This window comes from Aulostomus chinensis, chromosome 17 (genome assembly GCF_037954235.1).
Source record: "Aulostomus chinensis isolate RoL2024-O1b breed Wild chromosome 17, RoL_Achi_v1.0, whole genome shotgun sequence".
In the NCBI taxonomy this organism is placed as follows: Eukaryota; Metazoa; Chordata; class Actinopteri; order Syngnathiformes; family Aulostomidae; genus Aulostomus; species Aulostomus chinensis.
The window spans coordinates 11,135,628-11,149,163 of record NC_141336.1 but is presented as its reverse complement, the minus strand read 5'-3'; the positions used below and the strand labels follow the sequence as shown (position 1 = coordinate 11,149,163).

General features: G+C 40.7%; 1 protein-coding gene across 1 annotated transcript in view; it reads left to right on the top strand.

Moving 5' to 3' along the window:
• The window catches only part of plekhh1 (pleckstrin homology, MyTH4 and FERM domain containing H1), a 41,100-nt gene that overhangs the window by 15,064 nt on the left and 12,500 nt on the right, over positions 1 to 13,536 (top strand). Inside the window, exons 4-17 of the mRNA XM_086182016.1 lie at positions 1,491 to 1,553; positions 2,445 to 2,594; positions 2,686 to 2,769; positions 3,048 to 3,129; positions 4,682 to 4,864; positions 5,399 to 6,150; positions 6,331 to 6,409; positions 8,161 to 8,252; positions 8,426 to 8,573; positions 9,196 to 9,332; positions 10,222 to 10,332; positions 11,017 to 11,103; positions 11,424 to 11,582; positions 12,923 to 13,003. Of these exons, the coding sequence (XP_086038142.1) occupies positions 1,491 to 1,553; positions 2,445 to 2,594; positions 2,686 to 2,769; positions 3,048 to 3,129; positions 4,682 to 4,864; positions 5,399 to 6,150; positions 6,331 to 6,409; positions 8,161 to 8,252; positions 8,426 to 8,573; positions 9,196 to 9,332; positions 10,222 to 10,332; positions 11,017 to 11,103; positions 11,424 to 11,582; positions 12,923 to 13,003 (2,208 nt within the window). The remainder of the gene's footprint in view (positions 1 to 1,490; positions 1,554 to 2,444; positions 2,595 to 2,685; positions 2,770 to 3,047; positions 3,130 to 4,681; positions 4,865 to 5,398; positions 6,151 to 6,330; positions 6,410 to 8,160; positions 8,253 to 8,425; positions 8,574 to 9,195; positions 9,333 to 10,221; positions 10,333 to 11,016; positions 11,104 to 11,423; positions 11,583 to 12,922; positions 13,004 to 13,536) is intronic.

Sequence of the window (13,536 nt, the reverse complement as noted above, 5' to 3'; positions counted from 1 at the left end):
TAATTTTGTTGATTTTGAGAGAAATGTGCCGTTGTTAATCAATTAAACCCTGCACTGCGAGAGCTGCTCTGTACATAAACTTAACTGAACCAAGTCTCAAGAGTCCTGGTACTGCCATTTCTCCTTTTGACTTGAAAGATCTGCACTGTGTGTTTTATTACTGTAGTCTTACTTTGTTGAAGCAAATTTTTTTCAGCAGTTTCAGCTTCTTGTACAGTATATACACTGTCCACAATCCAGTCAGCTTCACATGCAAAGCTCACACATTCCCATGACTCACGGTCCAACCATCTCCACCTCCTGACCTTAAACTTGTCCTTAGGAGTAAGGCTGGGCTTTCTTATATCTTCTCCCAATGAGCACCTCTCAAATCTCACCAGCTCTGTGACGTCTGAAGTAGTTAAAGTGCTCATCTCCCGCAAGTTTTATTACTTGAATAAAAGACAAATACCGTTTGCTCTTCTCTGGCCTGGCAAAGCCTTTGACGCTCGACTTAGGCTTTTGACCTTGAGGTGAAGAGTCATCCAACCACTAACTGTCAACCTCCGCCCACTCAACCCATGCAGTCGTGCTCTGTATTTAGCGAGGGTTAATCTGGCTTCAAGGAAGCGTTCAAATGTTGTGAGTGGTAGATTCTGGGAATCAGAATCAACTTTTATGGAGGTGACGAGACGCCAGGAAGGAAGACAAAAGGGAAGGAGAACAAAGATGACAGGAGGAATTCAAATGCATCTCTGGAGCAGAGGGAATCCATTAGCATGTTTGTTCTCCTTTCAACTGGGTCACTGAACTCACAAGAAAGGCTGTCCTGTGTTGAATTTGTGTGTGTGGGAGCATTCAAGGTTTTTGTGCTCATGCTCATGTTTGTGAGAGCCAGGCTGGTTGAGAGGGATTGTGGGCTTACAGATGTGTTCTGGATGGACCGTGTTTGTCTTTGAAAGCAGAGTATACATGCTTGCACAAAAGGTGACGCAAGCGGGTGCATATGCATGCTCACAGTTGTTTGACTAGGAGTGGAGAAGATCACTGGCCTCTTTCAAGAGCCTCTCTGCTGGTCCAGGGAATGTGACATAGTAATTCATTCACATCACAAGAGATTATCCTTTTGTAGCTTTTGATCTTTGTTTTTCTCACCCTCATATTGTCCTTATTTTCCATTCCTCAACCCCTTTCACTTTTGTACCAATAAATTATCAAGAATTTATCCATTAAAACTGCTTTCAGGCCTGTTTGCCTCAAGGTCGCGTCAGTGGAAACAGCAGTTTTGATGGATAAAGTAAGTTAAATTCATGTGTAGTTGTGAGTGTGTAAACTTTTGTGCAAAATGTGAAAGGAAACCCCTACAGTGATCAAAGTGTTAATTTTTTCTTCCCTAAATTAGCAATGAGAGGAGGCAGTACCTCTCTACTTCTTAGGAGTCATGCCAGGATTTTCCTTGACAACTGACCCATGTTGGAAAACCATGGTAAACTCTTTTGTGTCAACCCCAGATGCAGGAGCTGGAACAGAGGGTGACAGAGGCCGACCAGAGGGCTGAAAGTGCTGAGAAACAGGTAAAGAGGAAGCTGAGTATTTGTAAATTATACATGAGCAGTTTTATATATATATATATATATATATATATATATATATATATATATATATATATATATATATATATATATATATATATATATATATATATATATATATATATATATATATGTGTGTGTGTGTGTGTGTGTGTGTGTGTACACACACACACACACACACGTATATACAGTATCGATACTGTATATGGAAATCACCTTGGGAGCAGTTCCTGGCCCCCTCTTTGGGAACTCCTGCTCTAACAAATCCAAGTAATCAAATTTAAAACACACTGCATCACCAGCATTTTCAGTGCTTTCAACTGTATTACTTTTGCATGATAAATGATTTAATATTCATTTTGGTAAATGAGCTCCAAGAGTTGACTATGCATTAATTGTTTCTCACCACAGCACCTTGTGTGCATTCTTGAGGTCCAGCAGATGTGTTGTCTCCCTTTTCATGTGTGCATGGATCCAAAAACATGAATTATTTGGAATTTTTGTTTACGTTTGGCAAACTTTTCCGGCACATTACAGCCCCCTGTTGATCAATATAAAAGTGTGAAACCATGGCAGTACTATGTGGCTTAGACAAACAAAACACTACTCATAAAACTGCTGGGATTCAATGCCAATTTTCTGTCATTGCCTGCTGCTCCCTGTGTTTTCTCTAAGTGGTAATTTAATGGTGCCCTTTCTTTAAAAAGACAAACTACCTAAGGGCATAGGAAGGTTCTTCTCATCAGAGTTGGCATCGTAAATGTATACTCAGTGTTTTCTTCTCGGCTTTGTCTGGTGCCCATCAAAATTAAACGAACCCGACAAATTAGAGTTGTCTCTCAGCCTTGCATTCACTCTAATTATGCATTTCAGATCCATGTTATGGAAGAAAGGCTGAAGTCTGCAAACATCCAAACCAGTGAGTCGGAGAGCACGTTGTACAGAAAGTATCAAGACCTTACCAGCCAGGTTCAAGAAAAAGATGCTGTGATAAAGAGATTAGAAATCCAGCTGGAAAAACAGGTATGCATGGAGCCATAAAATAGAAATGTCCATTTATGTTCATAAAATGTAGGTTGAAATAATCCACAAACCCTGTTTTCTCTCTCTGCAGGTCTTAGTCAGAGCCCAGGAGGCAAAAATTATTGAGGAGAAGGCTGCCAAGATTAAAGACTGGGTCACCCTGAAGCTTAGAGAGGTAAGCTCAGACATGCATAGACCCACTGAGGCCTTTGAGGCTCTCAGAAAGCCCAAAACATACGGACAGATAGTATCTGTTACAATTAGAGATGCTCATGATTAAAATGAAATATCAATTTATCTGCAAATAGTCAGATGATTAAGACCTTTTTAAATGACAGCTCTGACATCATCATAATATTAGTTCAGAGCAAACTATTCCCTCATGTCAGAATTTGATAAATGTATGCAGCTAATCTTTGAGATTTATCTTCTATCTCGTGTGCCTTGGTACAGATGGAGCAAGAGAACCAGCAACTTAAATTGGCCAACTTGAAGCAGACGGAACAGATCATGTTGCTGCAAGACAAGCTGCAAGGTGAATGCTGTTGGGAAAACTACAATTTCAGATCAAATTGGATTGTCTGTGTGGTTTGATTTTGGTTAGTAAAGACATGTCAGTCGCAGTTTTCAAAGTAAGTCATATGTCATGTTTTATGATCTGTAGGAATAGTTTGCCAAAGAAAAGATACTTTTTGCAGAGAGTTGAAATGACAAGACTGGGCCACGTCCATGACATGTCCAAAAATGTACATGCATACATTTTTGGACAAAGCCCCTTCATTTAGTCTGACAGGAAGCAAAGCCTGATGGCTATTTGTAACTCATTGGTCTTGCTACCTGTTGTGTACGCCTTGTTAAATTAAAGTCTTTTCTAGTCTGAGTGACTGTCATTTACAACAATACAGTAACAGCACAGTATAGTAGACATAAAAAACACCGTTTACTGTTTGTGAAAGTAATGGGAGGGCTAAAAAAAAAAAAATCCCTGATGTTGGAAGAACAAATTTGTGTGAGAAGAAGCCTTTATTGTCTTTGTACATAGAGATAATGCAATTTGTGCTCTCCGTGTAACTTTGATTGCGTGTCGCACTCAGAGACCAGCACCAAGGTCAGGAATATGTAAAAGAACGTGTGATGAATGAGGCCCAATGTGTTTTGAATCTAAGCATATGCTAAATGCAGTGGTACAGCAATGCAGACCAGACCATCACTCCTTCGGTCCAGAGACTGAATGGCCCTTTGTAAGGGGCCATCCACCCCATACTCCCGAAGTACCCCCCACAGGGTTCTCCTGGGAATACAAGGCCTGGGAATAAGTCTTCTCCAAATCCAGAAAAACGCATGTGGACCGGTTGGGCAGACTCCCATGCCTCTTCCGGTACCCTAGTGAGGGTAAACAGCTGATCCATGGTTCCACGACCAGGATGAAAACCACATTGCTCCCTCTCGATCTGAGGTATCGACCTGACCCTCCTTTCCAGTACCTTGGTGTAGACTTTTCCGGGGAGGCCAAGAAATGTGATCCCTCAATAGTTGGAACACCTTCCGATCCCCTTCCTTAAAGATGGGGACCACCACCCCAGTCTGCCACTCCAAAGGCACCGCCCCTGATGAAACTCTAAAAATCCCTAATAACTTTTCTTCCTTTTTCTGAAATGTATAAATATTTGTCTTAAAAATATAGCAATCTAAAAGGAAATGTAGTGATTTTTACCTGAGTAGCAGGTCAAGAAATAGTCTAGTAATAGTACTCTGAAGTACCATTATACACGTTTGAACCCTGGTTCATGCTAGCAGATTCTGGTCTCTGTTATTAAGCTAAGCCTGGTATCTCATCTTATCCACCTGAACACGTTTCCCAGAGTCTTATATTACCTTCTTGACAATTTGTTTCACATTCTTTGACATAGCATGCATTATTTCTTGCTAGTAAAAATTGAGACTTTTAGAGTCAAAACTTTACTTTTTGTCACTTGGTACAAATATTTTGTTACCACTTTTACGCGTAAGCACGGAGCATTTGATTTATTTGTTTTTTTTATTTTGCTCAAGTGAAAGAAAAATTAATTCATGTTTTTCTCCATCAGCTCTTTTAGAGAAACCAGCCTTCTCTAGATCCCCTGCCACCTCTCCTGTAATGGATACCCACCTGGTGCCCAACAGCCCCCTGTTTCCTCCCAGCTGCCCCGACACACCACCTGTCCAAGATGACAGCTGGAGGCAGACAGGTCCCCGTGGAGCCGCCTCCAACATCAAGACCTTGCCGACAGGTGTGCTTGCCTTAATTTGTGTTATTTTGGGATGTCTGTCAGGAAACGTCGGAAGCAATGTTGTTAGATTCAACCTGGACTGATCACATGACCAGACAGAAACGGTGCAACAGAGGGAAGCGTGATTGCTTGTGCAAAAACAATCTTACTTTTTTATTCCAACATTATGTTCTCCTCATTCATGATAAACCAACTACACAGTTCACTACTCACAAGACCTGCCAGCATTGATAAGTTTTTATTTTCATGAAATAGCTTTATTCAACACAATTTGAAAATGATGATAAAGACATATATCTGTCTTCTCTACGTGACAAGTGTGATTAGTAGAGAGGAGAGTTGTCCTCAGTGTCTGAAAAGTACTTTCAAAAAACCACATTTCGAATTTCATTGATTTAGTTTGGAAAGTGCCAGTTGTACCAGTAAGACTTAAAAGTCCACTGAAAGGGCTGCATTTTCCTCCTACGAACCAACAATGCATTTTAATCAGTGATCCTTTACTTTCTCTAATTCCACCGTATGATTTCCCCTTAGATGTGAAAAGGGCTCCCGAACTGGTCATTAAAGGGATTTGCCATGGTGACCTCACAGCCCATGATGCTGTCTCTCAGGGTCGGAGCAGGGATGGGCCCACTAGTCCCATTTTCATCAGTGGACATGAGCTCCCAGTGTGCTCAGAGGGTCAGGCAGGGTGCTTGGACAGAGACAACTCCTCGGATGAGCTAAACAGCAAGTTCCGCTCTCAGTGCCTTCACTCATCTTCATCCTCTTCATCTTCATCCTCAGCTTACGAGATGGCCCCTGGACCAAGCTCCCCAGAGTCTCCACTCAGAATAACACCCAAAAGCCCACTCTTGTCACGCTCCCCCTCAACCAACAACCCCTTTCCAAGTCAGTCCGGCACCAGCATGACATTACCCAAAGTACGGACCCCGCTCACCCCCCGAGACAGCATCCAATTGGTCAAGAAGCACTACAGCCAGCCGCAGCCCAGCCTGGACAGACTTCATCAGCTCAATGTTAACATAGACATCATGACTCCATCTTCCACCTCCTCCACCCTCAAGAGCACCGGCACTACCACCTCGCCATTCTCTCACGTTGTAGAAGAGACAGACATTGATGACGGGCTCTCTGACAGCATGGATGGCGTGGTGGAGGGGCCAGAATCAGACGAGACTTCCCGAGATGGAGTCTCCTTTGTTGGGCTTGCAGAGGAACTGGAGCGGCTGGATCCAGACATTCTGAAACCACCAACACCTCCCTTACATCGCTTCCCTTCATGGGTATGAGAGAGGAGTACTCTGCACCGTAACTGTCACTATTTAAAAAATGGTTGCTGCTTGAGGTGTACGACTCAATCATCAAAAAAACTCAGTGCTAAAATGTTATAATTCAACAATTTTTTATGATGAATGTGCTAATGAAATGAGCAGGAATATTTCTGACATATTTGATCTCTGCAGGAGAGTCGGATCTATGCCGTGGCTAAGTCAGGGATGAGAGTATCAGAGGCAACTCTTGGAGGCCGAGGCCCTGGACGAGGTGATTCCCCTCACTCATAACCAAAGTTCTGCTGTTAAAACCTGTGGAATTTCCACATTTATTTTGAGGAACACAGCAAAAACTTGTATTTTTCATGTTGCACACACACACACACATACGCACGCTCACACACAAACACACACATAGACAAACACACACACACTCATGTAAGGGTGGTTAGTACTTGGGGTGTGAGAGATGAGTCAGTAATGTGAAGCGATGTATCGTTCAGCTGATACTTAAGCTGCTATGGTGGATGCGGACCTGTCATTGTGGCGTTTGATGTCACTTCCTCTGGCCTAAGGCGCCACACACCTGTGCAGGTGTCGGCTCATCTCCGTGAGGCCGTTCAGACTTTTTTTTTTTTTTTTAAAGAAATGCCAAAAAAGCACAGGAGGGGGAATGCTTAGTGGGATGACTGCTTTTTAATCATGAGCGATGAAAGAACACGGTCTGGGCATAATTACTGTTCTGCTTTCTGTCCCGACATCATCCAGTTTGCCAGGATTCAGACAGAGAGGTTTGACAGGACGTTGGATTTCCTGACTGTCAAGTAACATGTAGCTGTGGTGGGGTCAGCTCTTGCTTGCTCAGCATATTTGGTGTGAGATCCTCTGTTGATGTAGCAATTTGGTCTCTGGCAGAATAAATACAAGGAACAAGTTTGAATATGTTTGAACTGAAAGCCAATTTATCTTAATTGTTCAAAACTTTTCGATCATTTGTCTTGTGTTTGTTCTCTCAAATTCTGTCATCCTAATCTGACATAAAAGGTTTCTATTTTTGCGTTTGCTGTGAAGTCAAGCCCGATTTTTCACATTGCTACTCAAACGACTACCCGCTTCAGCATAAGCTGCGCAAGACTCACCTGTTAACTCTATCAATTGTATTTCTAATGCTGGCAGGGCAGAGATCTCATTTTCAGAACAAATCTCCAATTGCAAAATCCACTGAATGGTTTAGTTTGACATCCCTACTTCTAACACTTTGGCTCTTATTTGCTAAGATTGTCAGAGCTCAGTTAGTTGAAACGAAGACAAGGAACGTCACCCTGGCATAGTCAGCAGCTGAGAGCCAGGCTAAGTTTCTCTACCAGCAACATTATATCATAACTCCCTCCTTCCATGTTGATTTTTGAGAGATTTTTGGTCAGTGAAAGAGAAGTGGCATGAGACTCAGCAATGATGGTAGAAAGATCCCAGTTGTCACTCTACATGTAGGAACTTTAGTTATCTGACAATGAAGAGTTAACTTGACCCATATTAGGGAGGATGCCTCTTGATTATTAATTATACATTTACATGGCGGGAAGGGTCATTTATCATTTTCTGTACGTCAACACACAGTAGAAGAGTTTGGTTGTGACTTAATATGTCTTATTTTTTGCTGTCGTTCTTATTTATATGTGAAAAACAGAGCTAGATGATTTCTCTCATGTAAAGGTGAAACCTTTTATGTTGTTTTTTTTCTCAGCAAACCCTGTCAGGCTTAATGTAATTGCATAACAACAACAATCTTTTTGGAGTGTGGAGTCATGTAGTGTTGAGTACTCTGCTACTTTAAAATCACTTACGTATTTGTATTGTTTTTGTATTGTACATTGTATGTGTTTTTTTCATTGTGTACTTGTATAAATCTCCATGTAGGGAAGGGCTTTATTAACTAGCACTTCTCCAGTACACTGATTCCATGAATAACCATTAAATGAAAAATAATTTACTTTAGAATAACTGTTACTCTGTATGTTACAGGGTCCAGTTTGCCCCAGTATCCAGCAGCAGGGCCATTCAGCCAGCTGATCTATAAGAATATAAATGTACCAGTCTATACCACACTGAAAGGGGTGAGTTAAGCATCCTTCATTAATGAAAGTTTGTTGTGTGTGAGAGGTTTAATATGAGATTACGACAACTTTGTCTACTTAATTTATGGTTTTGGAGCTATTACATGGGTTACAGAATCCGTTGTTTCTACAGTGGTGTTTTACGCTATGTTTTTACGGCATCTGTGTGTTAGAAAGCCACTCAGATAAGCACAGTGCCTCTGCCGGATGACGAGTCTGGATCTGAGGACGACAGCAGCTCTCTGGCCAGTTTTCGGACTTCCATCCTAAGTCCGGACAAGAAAGGCAGTGTCCCTGGTAGCCCTCGAGCTGTCAAGAGAGGTGAGGCCTGCAGATTTAGACTAACAAACGTCATATACCTCAAAGGTTCTACTTTTCTATTGCTGATTTTTTTTTTTTAAATTTGTTAGCAGTTCTGTTTTTAAGATTCTTTGAATTGTTTTATTACTTGATGGGTAATGAAAAACTCCCACATGTAATCCTCTGTTACTGCCTGATAATTTACCTGACAAGTTGAACCTTCAGTTGCTGTTCTGCAAAAGTATCTTTTTTGCATTAGCTTTAAGGGGAAAACTCGAGTCTTTCTCAAAGCAAGTAAGAATGTTTAATTCCTTATTTTATGCTAAATCATTCCAATATTGAGAGATAAATGATTCCTTTCTGGACATAATTGGAGCCTCAATGAATAAAATTGACCTTTTCCTCTATAAACTACATACTGTATGTGCTGTATAAATGTTTGGTAGCAAGATGTCTTTGAACATTCAGCATTTATACCTAAACCAGGCAACAGTGTAAGTTGGTCAGCTAATCAGTGTGGTATGCTGCTGCATCAGTGACGCTCAGAACTGCTGGATGCATTTAAACCTCACATATCTGTCATCTTTTCTCGAAATCGAAAAAATATTTCCCGTGTCAAATGTTCCGTCCTGTGTTCTCCAAGGTGTGTCCATGTCCTCTATCAGCTCAGAGAGCGACTATGCCATTCCTCCTGACGCCTATTCTCTGGACAGTGACTACTCAGAGCCAGAACACAAAGTCCAGAGAACCTCCTCTTACTCCTGCGAGAGCACAGGGCCTGTGAGTAGAATCTTCCTTTCAACAAGAGAGCATTTGCTTCAACTTAGCTTTATTACTCCACCATTACATACATACAGGGATACAATCTTTGTTTGATATACTCGGAGGAATCTAGTCTTGTCTGTCGTGTTCAGATCTCCATGAAGGTCATAAGAAAGACAGAACACCAAGTCTTTGAACACTGACTGATGCAGCTGCGCAACCGTTTCATTCTGGTGCGAAGCGGCAATTCATTTGTTATAAAAACTGATTTGTACTGTCTTCCTTTAACATCTTTCACAAGAAACCAAAAATTAATGACCCTCCAAGGAACTCTGTTACAACAGATGAACTGTGCAGTATCTTCTTCTTTACATTATACAGTGTTATTTTAAGATGTTTGATGTGTTGTTCTAAAGTCTTAGGTTGTGCTATTTGTTGTTTTAAGCAATGTGTCTCTTTTAAGTGAAACGAATGTCGTTATGGTCCATTAATTATATTGAATTGTTTAACAAAACTGCTAAAAACACCAATAAATCAAAAGTTTCAATAAACACAAACTGTGCTGCGAAAACACAGGAGTTGGTCAAATTCTGTGTGACCAGGATCTCTTTTAGTTTAATATTATAGATGTATACTGTGATTATATCAGTTTCAGTGTTGAGAAATTATCTTAAACATATGGTACTCTTTTGCTTTCAAGGAGGTTTCCACTTGGTACATCCAAAAGAGACAATTTTCTGAAATACTCTGTGGTACTTGCATTAAAAACAAATACAGAGGAAGACAAAACAACAAATGCAGAGCTTTTAAAGTGAGATGAGAATAGCTTTCTCATGGAATTCAAACGAAAGTATATCAAGATAAAACCTACACATTATTTGCAGCAATTAAGCAGTTCTGTCTGTAGGAGACGCTGGAGAAGTCGGGGTATCTACTGAAGATGGGCAGTCAAGTGAAAGCCTGGAAACGTCGTTGGTTCATCCTAAGGAATGGAGAGATCCTCTACTACAAATCTCCTGTGAGTCGGACTCACTGTGAAGAATATTGCAGACTGTTGTGTGTTTTCAAATGGGAGGTGGCAGGTGAAAGCACCATCATATTACAGTGTCATCAGCAATGCAGTCAGACAAAACTTGAAATGATGTACATCGATACATCTGTGACCACAACATGACAAATATACAAGGAATGCTTGGATGCAATACTTCATGCAAAATGGATATTTTTTCCTTTTCGTGTACTCACAGAAACATGAAGATATTATTTGAGAGATGCACTGCTTCTTTGAGCCTCCCAAATGCAGAAAGAGGCAGTCACTTATATTTAGCTTGAAGCTAAATGTAACTGATGGCTAACCACAGAAAAACTGTCCAAAAATCTGTGTTTATAGCTCAAATCAAAGTGTCTGTGGATTAGTGAGTATCCTCTGGATTTAGAGAATGTGAGTTTATGCTGGACAATGCTTTTGATAAGTTGTCAACAGACACTTTGGTTTATTGTTTACTGTTGTTAGTTGCTATTAGCTTCAAGCTAAATATACGTGGCTGGCTCTTACTGCAGTCTGGACTCTCTCAACAACATAATGCAGGGGGTCCTGTGTCTTTGTTGTGCTCAAGGCTCCTATTTGTGAGTACTTGAAAGGGAATATACACTTTCTGTGTGAATGATCACATTTAACTTTGTGTTTCTGGGTTATTTTCAGAGCGACGTGATCAGAAAGCCTCAGGGCCAGATTGAGCTCAACTCGTCTTGCCGTATAGTGCGTGGAGAAGGATCGCAGACATTTCAAGTGAGTGGAAATCAAAAATGCAGATCTTATCATTCAACAAAAAAAATGATCTAAAAAATACAATTGATTGACAGACAATCTTGTGTTGGTAAATCAAAGACGGCCACACACACCAGCACTGTTACTGTAGCGCTGCATCCCAGTAGAGTCTCACTGTTGCATACCAGAGAAGCAGCTTAAGATGACATCAGGTGTAGCGTTGACTTGGAATGTTTTCCTGGCTCTTCAGAAGCTGATTCTGATCTCCTCTGACATGATGATGCTATCTGTGAGGGCTTGGCTTAACATTTTTCCCATATATCTCCCTCTGGTCTAATCAGTTGATTACAGAAAAGAAGACCTTCTATCTGACTGCAGACTCGCCCAACATCCTGGAGGAGTGGATCCGGGTTTTACAGAATATACTCAAAGTACAGGCCAGCAGCCCGGTTACCGTGGAGACAGCTGCCAAACCCACTGTTAGAGGCTGGCTTACAAAGGTCAGGCCTGAGGTCTTGATTTATTATTTAACTCATTCAAACCAGGATTTCATACTCAGGGATTTTCCTTTGAAACAAACAAAAGTAATATTTACAGTGTGTCTTACCCCAACACCCTCTGTAAGAACTTGATGGGTTTACTTCAAAAATCATTTCTTAAAACCCAATCTGAATTACTTGATTTATGTCACCAGCTTGGAAATTATGAGACTAAAAAGTCATAATTATGAGATAAGGGTCACATATCTGATGAATGATTACTAAATTATGACCATTTCATAGCATAATTATGACTTTTTCTTATAATTAGGCTTTTTGATTGTATCATTTCAAGTTTTTTGACTCATAGTTTGCAGTTTTTATCTCAAAATTATAACTTTGCCATTGGAATTTTCTTTTACTACTGCGTGTTTACACACATCCTACATATCTAAGCTTAACATTCAAAAAAGGCTGACTCTTTTTTCCACTTGATGAAATGCTGTAGTTAGATTTATCAGTTTTAAAAGCGTATGTGAGTGTTTTTCATGAATCATCTGCTTCCCTTCTCTATTTCTATTGCAGGAGGTATAGATTAGCCTGGCTTTCTCTTTAAAGATGCAAATAACTCAACTCAAGTGTGTGTCAGGGGGTAAGCTCTGACAGAGCACTCTCGACAGATTCTTGAAAAACTCTTTCACGTTGGGACATGGCTCTGAAGCCAGGTCTCCTGGAATGCTGGAGCACATACCCCCCACCCCCCTTTCCTGTCTTTCCTCAGCTGGGTATTGTCTGCTAGTCAAGTTAAAGCACTCAAACATCTAACGTGTGTGTGTGTGTGTGTGTGTGTGTGTGTGTGTGTGTGTGTGTGCGTGCGCGTGCGTGCGTGCGCGTGATGGGTCTATGACAGATGACTGACAGCCTCAAGCTGAGATGATGGAGCCCACATCCTTTCACCGACCCCCAACTCTTTCCTTAGAGTTACCTTTGATCTGGTGCTTATGGCAGGATCACAGTTTAGACAGGGCGCCATCTGCATCACAAAGTGGCACATGATTATCATTTGCAGCTACATTCCTGGTTTTCATTTGGTGTGAATCAGTTGATGCTTTGAAAACTATTTCAATGTTCAATATGTTACTAAAATAGTTCCTAAATGATTTGCACACCTACCTGCACACTCTTAACATCTGCTGATCAGATGTAGAAATCAGAAATCCTCTGACCTTAATCTGTCAACATGACTTTTTTATGTCTTCAGTCTGAGTTTCAAAGAAAATGAAAAATGTAGAAAGTAACAATAAAAGCTTTGAGCTCGGCCTGAAAGGTTTCTCATGCTTTCTCTCATTTCATTGTTTCAGGTCAAACATGGACATTCAAAGTTGGTGTGGTGTTGTTTGGTCGGGAAGGTCTTCTACTACTATCGCAACCAGGAAGACAAGGTTTGCTCGGCGGTTCACCTCCTAACACTGACACGACCTCACCTGCTTTTCATTTGGTCTTAGTTACTAGTAAGACCTGCAAGGTAGGAGTATCAGAGTCATCCATAGGAAGATTTTTTTTTTTTTAAGAATAGCGTTGGAATGTCAAAATAGCATTTTAGAAATGAATTCACCTCATCTGGACGAATAGAATTAGTGACCGCATCCAGCTCTTCCAAGTTTATGTGGTTTCTCTTGCACAATGACTTCATAGTCCTGATACTATGTTAAGGCACTAAATGAGAAGTAATTTCCCTGTCACTAAAAGCAATTCTGAAGTTTCACCAATTCCTCTACAAAAGGCGTTTTGTAGATTCAGTCATACTCGAGGCTTTAATCATGAAATGTCATGTTTAGTCTCAACATTTTCCGTTTTCCTTGACATTGTGATTTAATTCTCCTCAAGCAAAAAGAAATTTAAAAAATCCTGAGACAAAATTTCTTGTCCCTTATCCCTGGCCCTAATACTTACAACGTGTACAAAGTTGATTTAA